The sequence below is a fragment of the Mytilus galloprovincialis genome, chromosome 9 (assembly GCF_965363235.1).
Source record: "Mytilus galloprovincialis chromosome 9, xbMytGall1.hap1.1, whole genome shotgun sequence".
In the NCBI taxonomy this organism is placed as follows: Eukaryota; Metazoa; Mollusca; class Bivalvia; order Mytilida; family Mytilidae; genus Mytilus; species Mytilus galloprovincialis.
Genome location: NC_134846.1, coordinates 93,104,827 through 93,115,645, shown reverse-complemented (window position 1 = coordinate 93,115,645; position 10,819 = coordinate 93,104,827). Strand labels below are relative to the sequence as shown.

At 32.8% G+C, this 10,819-nt stretch overlaps 1 protein-coding gene across 1 annotated transcript; it reads right to left on the bottom strand.

Moving 5' to 3' along the window:
* Positions 1 to 741: 741 nt before the first annotated feature.
* Positions 742 to 10,787, bottom strand: LOC143046385 (mitochondrial import inner membrane translocase subunit Tim23-like). Its single transcript, XM_076219524.1, has 7 exons — positions 10,628 to 10,787; positions 8,549 to 8,613; positions 7,115 to 7,211; positions 3,079 to 3,169; positions 2,160 to 2,218; positions 1,745 to 1,855; positions 742 to 1,188 (listed from the first exon to the last, which is right to left on the bottom strand). Exons 1-7 carry the CDS (start codon positions 10,698 to 10,700, stop codon positions 1,076 to 1,078), a joined length of 609 nt encoding a protein of 202 aa, XP_076075639.1. The 5' UTR covers positions 10,701 to 10,787; the 3' UTR covers positions 742 to 1,075.
* Positions 10,788 to 10,819: the final 32 nt, after the last annotated feature.

The window sequence follows — 10,819 nt, the reverse complement described above, 5'->3', positions numbered from 1 at the left end:
GTCACCGTACGGCCTTCCATTTCAAGTAGCATTTTTATTGTTGCACTTAAATAAAAACATGGTTTGCTTTCTTTTGCTTTAGTGAAACGTCCCTTCGAGCGGGCCGCCATTTTAGAATTTAGCAACCACTGCGACGGAATCGAAAACGGCGACGTCATAATACGGCCACGACACTATAGCGGCGCCGAGAGCGATGCGTATAAACAATAGTGTGATTTCCCTTTAAATTGCCCTTCTTATGTATCCAATTAGCAAACCTCCAGGAAAATGATTTGAAGCTTTGAAAATTCAATGTATTGACTATGAGGTTTTTATGTTCATTCTTAAGTTCAGAAATTAGCAATATATAGAAACAATCATGAATATCCTTTTTAATAATTTCATAGATATTTCTTTCTTGTTTAACTTTTTTAGTTCAATACAACTTATATATGAAATAGAACAGATATCAAAACAAATTAAAATCTCATCCAAATCAATAATTATTGATAGACAACTTGTTGTTTGCTTAAATACCAATGGCAAGTATCCAGGACAGGAATACAGGAACTGATTCTTTCATCATTTATTTGATTCTATTTCACTTCAGACAAGACAGAGAGATCAGTTAAATATTAATCTAAACAACAATCTAATATCACATTTATTTACAGGTTTTACATAAAACTTTATGGAAATCTTAACATTTACAAATTACTGATAATCTTCTGCTTGGAGTTTAGAGTAGTACTGAGATTTAAATGTGTTAAATATCTTTATTCTACAGAGTAAAAGACAACAGTTCAAGTTAATCTTTAACAAGTATCATATTTTACTTATTTGACAATAAAGAATCATTCAAAATTCCTTACATCAAGTACAGTTTAGTTATAAACTTTTTAAAAATACATATCTCATATCAATCATACACACACAACTTGCATTCATTCACACATGAAAATAAAACATACAAACATATGTATACACCACACATATACATACATCCACACATGTATACACTACACCATACACATTCATAAACTCATGTATTTACAACACCATACACATATACACCCATTCATTTTTGTTGACAGTTCTATCTACTTCTGGTCATGTATGATTTGAAAGTGTCTGATTTCATAAATAAAACATAGGCTGCTGCTATACCAAGTCCAACTCCTCCTCCTATTAAGGACTTCCGGAGTCCACCTGGAAAATATAAATAATAATTTGATGAACTTTAACATATTTCAATTTTAATTTTAATTTTTATTAAATCAAAATTAAAGCCTCTTTCTTAAACAGTCTAATTGAATAATAGAGGAAAATCAGTTTTAAATATTAAATATCATGAATAAATATTCATTTAACCATCATGTTTATGCAAAAAGCTGATAAAAATAACAGAGTGTGAAAAGGGTTGTTTTGTACTTAAAACATTTACACCTATAATGTCAATTTGTTTTGTTCACACACAATTGTCAATATAATTAATGCAGTTTTCATACAATTGAGAGGTTTAGCAAGCTTTAAAACCAGGTTTAATCCAACATTTTCTGCATAAAAAAATGCCTCTTCCAAGGTCAGGAATATGACAGTTGTTATCGATTCGTTTGATGTGTTTGAGCTTTTCATTTTGCCATTTGATTACAGACTTTCCTTTTTGAATTTTCTGTATTTTTGTGATGTTAAGTAGAAAATAGAATATATCCGGTAATGTGATATTTTTACTAAGGTTTTGAGTATTTGCTGGACCTGTCCTTACCTGCAGATTTGTATAGCAGACCGGTAGCAGTCACTGCTGTTATTGTATTGTATTCATCATCTTCACCTCGTGCTAACTGTAATCCCACGCCAAATAAACTGTACAACAAAGCTGAAACAGAAAACTTTTTTTTTTAAACGTAATATTTTTTTTTAAACGTAATATTGAACAGAAAACACATAATCTTAATACTTCTCCACTGTAACATTCATTCTATGCCTAACAAAATTTCTTGATATGTGTCAGAAGATAACTTGTCTCAACAGTTAACACCTTTCCAAAAGCTGATTAGGGGATGAGGTTACATTAAATGCCCCCTAGTGACTCTGCTCATTCCATGGTAAAAGTAGGGTAATACATTGCCCCCCCCCCCCCTAGTGATTCCAATAATTCCAGGGTAAGACAATCAACCTACCTATTACACCTACTGACTGTGCTGATGCTGCTCCTCTTTTACCTATAAAATTTAACATCCTGTAATATAAAAAGAAGTAATTAATATATACTGTGAGCCAGCCTTTCAGACTTGATTGCAAAAAGCTGTACATCCATTTTTCAAGGAATTCATTACATTAAATTATTTCTTTATTAACATTTCATTCAATTTTATGAAACTCTCTCTCCAAGTCTAGAAAGGAAAATACATTTTTCAACAAACAGTTTTGTCTACCTTAGCTAGCTATATATAAAACTTCCTTTAAAAAATTTGAACCAAACATATTTTGTAGTTGTCTTGATTTTGTTTATGCATCTTATATTTTTTCTTGAGAAAACAGAGTCGATACAGGTGTGTTAACCCTGAAATGCATAATGTTTTAAGCTAGTCCTGGTATCCTTTTTGAGTATTATGTGACTTAGTAAAATGTCTCTTTCTATTCTGGAGGTTTCTAACTTAATTTTGTAGTTTAAATTTGTCTTGACCAACAGTTTAGTAAACTTGTGAATATTGTCAACTGTTAATAAATTAAGATAACTAAATTAAGATAACTAAGAATGAATTGTCTCCCTTGGTATATATTTTAAAGAAAACACCTGTGATATAATATACGTCTTGTGCTGAATACCATCACTTCTTCATCTATATAACATTAATAAAATACTATCACAATTTCTAATCAATCATAAAGGATAATATAAATAGAGTACAATAACTTTTTTATTTTTAAAATTGAAACCAGATTGATCAGATAAAGGTTCACTTCAACTAGCAAGTTATAGCTATAGAAGGCTAAAAAGTATTGCTCCTTTTTATCATTAACCCTATGGGGCTTATGTAAATATAAAACATCTGTTATAACACTATGAAGGTCATTTCAATGCCATGTAACCCTTACTGTGTTCTCTTTACAGCAGTTGACATGTCTGTAGCTCCTTTAATCTCTCTGTAACCAGTATAAATACCATTCATTCCACCCGCTGCTCCACCTGAAAATCAAACAAGTATATATATTATATATATATTGTGGAAATCTAGATCTGGTGTACAAAAAAAATATTGACACCTTGTGTTTGTGGCATAACATCTTGGCCACAAGTTTATTCGGTTTTCTGTTTAGTATTAAAATTATATTAACCCTTTCCTCAATAATGACGCTTTTTGACGCCACCCCCTTTACTCCATAATGACGCCTTTTGACGCCTGTGTAGTGCTTCAGTTGAAACGTCTTACCAAGGAAAAATCTTTATCAGAACTTATAAAATTTGTATCTAATATAAAAATGATATTCAAGAGAATATTTGACTGGAATTTCATTGATGAAATATTCCTTTTTGCAATGCATTGATACTTTAAACCTGATGATTTTTTTTAATTGAAAAAATCCTATGCGAATCAGGTATGTGTAAAAAAAATGTCAATGGAGGAAAGGGTTAAGATCCATTTTGTTACATCTTGTGATCAATTTTATTTGGCAATCGCCATGGCCGTCAGCAGGGTTTAAGGACATCAGTTGTTTGACCTGTAAGTCAAATGTGTTTTGTTTAAATATACTTTTTCACTTTTTTGGTCTTTTGGAAAATGTTGTTTGTGCTGTATTTAGACCCTTCTACAACTAAATTTGTTTCACATGCACACGTATAAAAATTGCGGTTTTTATCCAACGCAATCATAGGTTTGAACGTAGTTTTCAATTTAGACTTGTTTATGTTAAGATATATGTATATATTTCTTCTTCGATAAATTTTGCTATATTAATTTATCTAAATTATTTTAGACTCAAGGAAATAAAGAGCTTAACACATCAGGGTTTGTCATGTGTGTTTTATGTAGTTTGTATTTTTATATCTATCTTTGTGTTTGTCGGGTTGCTCTTTGAAATTAAACCAAAATGAATAAATCAATTCCAAACATGTTTGTTATATAAATATATGTATACATCAATCTCCTTTAATTTTAATTCAACATTTATTACACTTATAATGACATGAAAACTTGTCAATAAGATAATAGGTTCTTTTATCAAGTTTTTTTTCTTCAATCTCTTTCAGATGTCATTTACCAGATGGCATTGCTGGCATGGTTACCTCTGGGAACAGTATAACTAACGGGAAATGAATCTATAACGCTTTTCAGTATAAAATTGAAAAAATCTCGGACTCCCCGAGACTTCCCGAGAGTTATGGATTTTGGTAGCGTCTGACTGAAAAACTATTGGAACTGCTCAATAAATAAACCACATAATTCTATAATCGTAAAGAAATACAAGTTTTATCATTAAGAAGATATATTTTGTCATATAAAATTACTAAAATAAGTTTGATTTATTTGATGTGAAGTGTTTTATAATAGTTTAGGAATTTGTAAATCATTGCGGCAATGGCCACCATTTTTTTATTACCTTGTTTGCATTCTGCACAGTTCTGTGATGAACTGCTTGCGATTTTAACAAATTTGAAGTGACAGAATACAAGTTTGATACACTAGCATCACTATAAAACTAGTTGGAATGACATATTATTGATATTATCAGAAATTTTTAGGATAATAGTGAGTCCGTTTTTAACACATGTCTGTTTCCGTATTGTATCTTTATTTACGATGGCACGACAATAAAATCGACTACAATCAGGTAGTGTCAAGTCCCGTCAATATATATGTTCCTGGTTACCTGTACTATTTCTACTTTTTTGACTAAAGACATTTTTTGGAGTCGACTTTATTATTGTTTATACTGTAAACTCATTATTATTTGTTGAATACCAATTTTCATGGATTAAAGTGAACCAATGACATATTTATAAAGTTTTCTTTAATCCACAAAAAAATAAATAAATCCACAATACCTTAACATATGTTAATAATTTAATTTTGGATGTTACACGTCTTCTGATTGGCTGACGTTATTTTGTTATGAGCCCATAGACATAATTTAGTCACAGTCACATGACTAAATTATGAAAATTAGGAAGAAATCTTCTTATTTTTGATTGCATGATAAAGAAGTTACAAGTGACAGATAGAAACAAAAGGGATCTTTATAGTAAGTACATGTATTAAGCAATCAGGTCTTCTAACTTCTGAAATATACAGCTTAATACATATGCATTATTGTTTTGCCGCTAAATTGACATTCTACATTTGTTCCACTAACTCAAAAATGATTTCATTATTCTTGATTTTTTCCTGAATTGAAATGACTCAGAACAAACATTTGCTTTCCAGATTAAGTAAAAAACTCAGAATTGGTATATTAATTATTATTATGTAGAGAGTCTTATAACAACAACACTTTAGGGACTGCTGCAGAAAATTTATTGATCGACATGTTTCGGTGCCTAGGGCACCGTCATCAGGATAAAATCAATACATAAAATCATGTTGAAGTAAAAAATCGGGTTGTTAAAATTTAAACGTCACAATGTTACAATGGTAAGTAACGTTATTAATAGCAACGTACTGAATGTGAAAGTGAAAGTTCATTGGAAGTATGTAAATAAACTATAAAAAGAAATTAAAAAATAAAATGTTTTTGTTGTGAAAATGTTTGTTAAAATTATTCTGCCAACATGTGTTTGTCCTCTTGCATCGTGGAAAGAATAATACAATAAGTTGTCAGGCTGTGTATATACTGTATAGGTTGTGTGGTCTGAATGTTCTGTTAACTTTCTTCCCCAAAATAGACGACATTTTATCAGCAATTCCGTACCATTTCGACTGGCTTCCCTTGGCCAGAGGTACTGCTTCCAATCGCGTCAGGAATGCTATAAAATGTTTTGGTCGCCGAAAGTAAAGGACAAAGTATAAATATCACTAGTCTATGTTGAATTTTAACTATGTGTTCGTTCATCAAACTATCGGGTATGGCCAGTAATCTGTAAAAGTTGTTGTATCTCGAGGGTTGTATGTTTGATTAACATATTTTCGGGAGCATCAGATTGAATTTGAAGAATACGAAATCGGGTGCATTTAATTTCAAATGAATTCTGTTAGAGAGAAATAATTTCCTATCACTGTTCTTTTCCTCCTTAAGGCTCGTTTTGGGTTAAGATGGTCCGTAATTATCGATTTCTTTTCTTGTGGTTGATGGCAGCATTCTCGGAAGGTTCCTGTGGGTGCCTCAATAAAATATAACTTTGTTTACTCTGTGCGAATGGCTAGTATGATTAGCGCTGGTTGCAACGGCGGTTCCTTAAAAGGAATGCAGGGGTTCACGATAAAAAAATCAAATCAATTACAAACGAAAGTGAACCAACGCCTGGTGAGTCTGACGCGATTGGAAGCAGTACCTCTGGCCAAGGGAAGCCAGTCGAAATGGTACGGAATTGCTGATAAAATGTCGTCTATTTTGGGGAAGAAAGTTAACAGAACATTCAGACCACACAACCTATACAGTATATACACAGCCTGACAACTTATTGTATTATTCTTTCCACGATGCAAGAGGACAAACACATGTTGGCAGAATAATTTTAACAAACATTTTCACAACAAAAACATTTTATTTTTTAATTTCTTTTTATAGTTTATTTACATACTTCCAATGAACTTTCACTTTCACATTCAGTACGTTGCTATTAATAACGTTACTTACCATTGTAACATTGTGACGTTTAAATTTTAACAACCCGATTTTTTACTTCAACATGATTTTATGTATTGATTTTATCCTGATGACGGTGCCCTAGGCACCGAAACATGTCGATCAATAAATTTTCTGCAGCAGTCCCTAAAGTGTTGTTGTTATAAGACTCTCTACATTTTAATTATTATTAGATTAATTTTGTTTTTATATCTAATCAAGCAAATGAAGTATTTACATGTACATAAACTCTTTCAGGTCTTTAAAATTTAACATGAAAATTACAAACAAAACTACCTATTAAGTTATTAACACTTTATGCAGTTTTACCTGTGATTAAACAATTAAATACCTGCAAAGATTGATCCTCCAATTTGTGCAAACGCCATTTCAAATCTTCCTCGTTGTCGACCAGCACCCTCGGGGAAAATGAAGCCATCATCCTTGGTCTATAAAATGAAAACAGGTTTAGCTTAATTAAATATACATGTATAAATACTTTGAATCCTAACAACTTCATCAGTCTAAGTTTATTTGCTTATTTTTGGTAGACCCCTCCCCCATCAGTCTTAGTTGTTGACGTATTTTAAGAGTATCATTATGCATACAAATACTAGACTTTGTTGTTACTTTCAGACTTCGCGAAAACTTTGTTTGAACAATCGGTCATGGGACCGACAAAGCAAGATTATTTGTCAGTCCTACAAAATTTTAGCCAGTCCTAAAAAATCTGTCAATTTGATCCTAAAATAAAAATAATAACATATTTTATCCAAAAATAACTTTATTATTGCCACGGACAAATTAATAATGAGGGACCAGTTCTGATATTCTGATTGTTCTTAATTAAAGTCATTCTCTCTATCCATTTCATCATCTGAATCATTTTCTCAGTATTGTTATCTCCATCTAAGATTTCAATCGCCGATAGTTTGCCATGAACAGCAGGACATGCACATGTAGATCGGCACTTTGGTTTCCATAGGTTTCAGTTTGTTTATAACAGGAAACCAGTACCGGAAATTAGCAGCAGGTACATCTGAAGACCGATGTTAACACATATTGGAATTAGTTGCGGTACAACTAATTACTGATAAAAAGGCACTGCAACGACCGTTTTTACACCGGTCATAGGGACCGGCACTAGCTTTCAAAATACTGGTCCGAGCCTCATTTTGATCGATAGGACCGACCATTTTCACGAACTCTGAACTTTTGTCTGGTGTCCTAAAAACACAGCATACCAAACAATTTTAAAATAAGTAAACTTTTGTGTTTTCAATATACAATTGTATGAAAGAGGTAAAAAGCCTTTAATCAAATGCACTTTTGGTCGCCATTTTACAATCAGTTTTTTTTTTTAATCTGGCGACATGATTAAAGATCTCCTGTTAACAAAATTCAAAATATGTTTCTTCTTCCAAGTCCCCTGTGCTCTTGCATGTAATATTAATGTAATTTTCAATGAATAGTGTTGTTTATTTTTTTTTACCATGAATGCCTTACGGCAGTTGATGTTTCAACAATAAAATCTGCTGAATTCATTAAATAAAGTAACTTCAAAATGTCCTGTCATTGACCATAAACCTTGTCCTGCTTTAAATAAAAGAATACCATTATCTTGTACATTAAATCCAACAGTTTCCAGAGAAAGAATGTCATGCATGTTCCATTTCACTGACATTCAAGTTTAAAAAGAATGAACATGATGAATGTAAACAGGAAATGAGGTGCAGTTGCCTAACTAATTCTGTTATTAATTGCCTGGCAAAGATGTAACACTTACTGGTAAATACTTTGGATCAAAGTTCATGTATGGTGACATTATACTCCCAGCAGGTCCAGATGTGACTGTAAAGATAAAGAAGGAATTCTTATTTAACATTAAATGTGATAAAGTGCACAATACATAGATCTTATTGGTTTATATAGCTTTTAAAAGAATCTGCAAAATTTAAACAGGAATTTGCAAGTGTTCTGTTACATGTATTTACGTGATATAATCATCACTTTTCTTTACATCATTTACGTTGTCAAACATTTACTCTTGTGATGTCACAGTGGTAAGGGATGATCAGTATAGTGGGGTCATGTAAAGGGAGATAATCCAAAGTTACATGTATTTATCATGTTAAAATATTGTATGAATTGATACAATATTTCATAGGTCGATTCTGGTCTGTTTCTTTTCTTCTTCTGTTGTGTCAAAACTTTGAAATACTGAAGATTACTTGTGTACGTGCATGGTTATTAATGTTAGTATTATTTATAGTTCCATAACTCTTTCTCCCGAGACCAGCCATGTAATTATTCTTGTCGAGACCACCTGCTTCTTGCACATGCCTGACTTCCTGCCCAGCCAGACTCGTTGTCCCCAGGAACTATAAGTATGAAGTCACTCCCCGTGTTCAGGGAAGTCTACACTTAGGATTAGTCCGAGATTACTCTGACGTCCGACGGCTGTTTTGCCAGACAAGCTGGGGCCGTGGGACGTCAGAGCTCGTCCCATATCAAAAAGTGGATATTTGCCCACCCAAAATAGATGCGCTGCTTCGTTGCTTCTGATGCCGACTGACGGCCCTGGAATTATATAAATCGGGCATCAATCTGTTCATTTTTCAATTATCTCTTTATTTATGTAAGTTTCACCTACCTGCCAACCTTTATTTTTCCATATTTTAACAGTTTTCACCGTGACCCATCGATTTCGGCATTTTGCCTTTTATTTTCAAAGATACATGTAATCACGTGACCACGAGAAAACAGTTTTGATTTATGCATATGACCATAATGTAACACCTCGTTCATTTACGATGCAAGTTATCTAAATGTCCGCGAGCTTCCGATTGTAACGTGGTCGGAACTAAATGTTAAACATCAATCTCCTATGAAGGAGGTGAAAAAATATAAATATTTGCATATTTTGAGTCTCGAGACCACGAACTCTCTCGTAACTTGACGTCCATTTGAAAGTGAAAGTCAAAATGCCGAAATCGATGGGTCACTGTGAAAACTGTTAAAATATGGAAAAATAAAGGTTGGCAGGTAGGTGAAACTTACATAAATGAAGAGATAATTGAAAAATGAACAGATTGATGCCCGATTTATATAATTCCATGGGCGTCAGTCGGCATCAGAAGCGACGAAGCAGCGCATCTATTTTGGGTGGGCAAATATCCACTTTTTGATATGGGACAAGCTCTGACGTCCCACGGCCCCAGCTTGTCTGGCAAAACAGCCGTTGGACGTCAGAGTAATCTCGGACTAACTTAGGATTTGAAATGAGCAGACGCTCTTACCGTTTAGCTTACAAATATGGAACCTTCATTATACAACAAGTAGACTAGCCGCCTCCATATTTTAGTATATGTTATATTGTAATTATGTAAAAATAAACATCTTTATGTTAACTGCAGTTTTAAGTGTAGTTTGTCCAATATCCTAGTCCAAATAATTATGACGTCTGGCAAGGCTATTTTTAATTTTTTTCTGGGAGGAATTTTTAATTTTTTTCTGGGAGTTCCTCCCAGAAAAAAATTAAAAATAGCCTTGCCAGACGTCATAATTATTTGGACTTCCTCCCCGAAAAAAATTAAAAATAGCCTTGCCAGACGTCATAATTATTTGGACTACCAATATCCCAGAACTTGGGTAGACAACAGAACTTACAAGCCAACTTGTGGAAACTCCACTTCCGTTACAGATCTTCCTGTAATTGTTTGCAGTCTGATTGAGATTTGAGTTTTCATATATGTTGTGACATTAAGCTTTTAAACCTTTTTTTTTATAAACAATAATGATGTTACATAAAATTATTTATCACTCATACTTCTGCAAGTCTTCTAGCACACGATTAATTACATACCTGGGACATTCATTGGTAGATCATAAGGCGAGTTAGCAAAGAACCCTGATCGCTTCTTTTGATTGTTATCCATGATGAAATTACCAGTCGCTGCTTACTGTTGATGAAACATGTGCGTCATTGAAAACGGAAGGTCGAAAAAAGGAATATAAATTCAAACAAAAGCTAAGATAAGAATGTCAACCCGAGCTT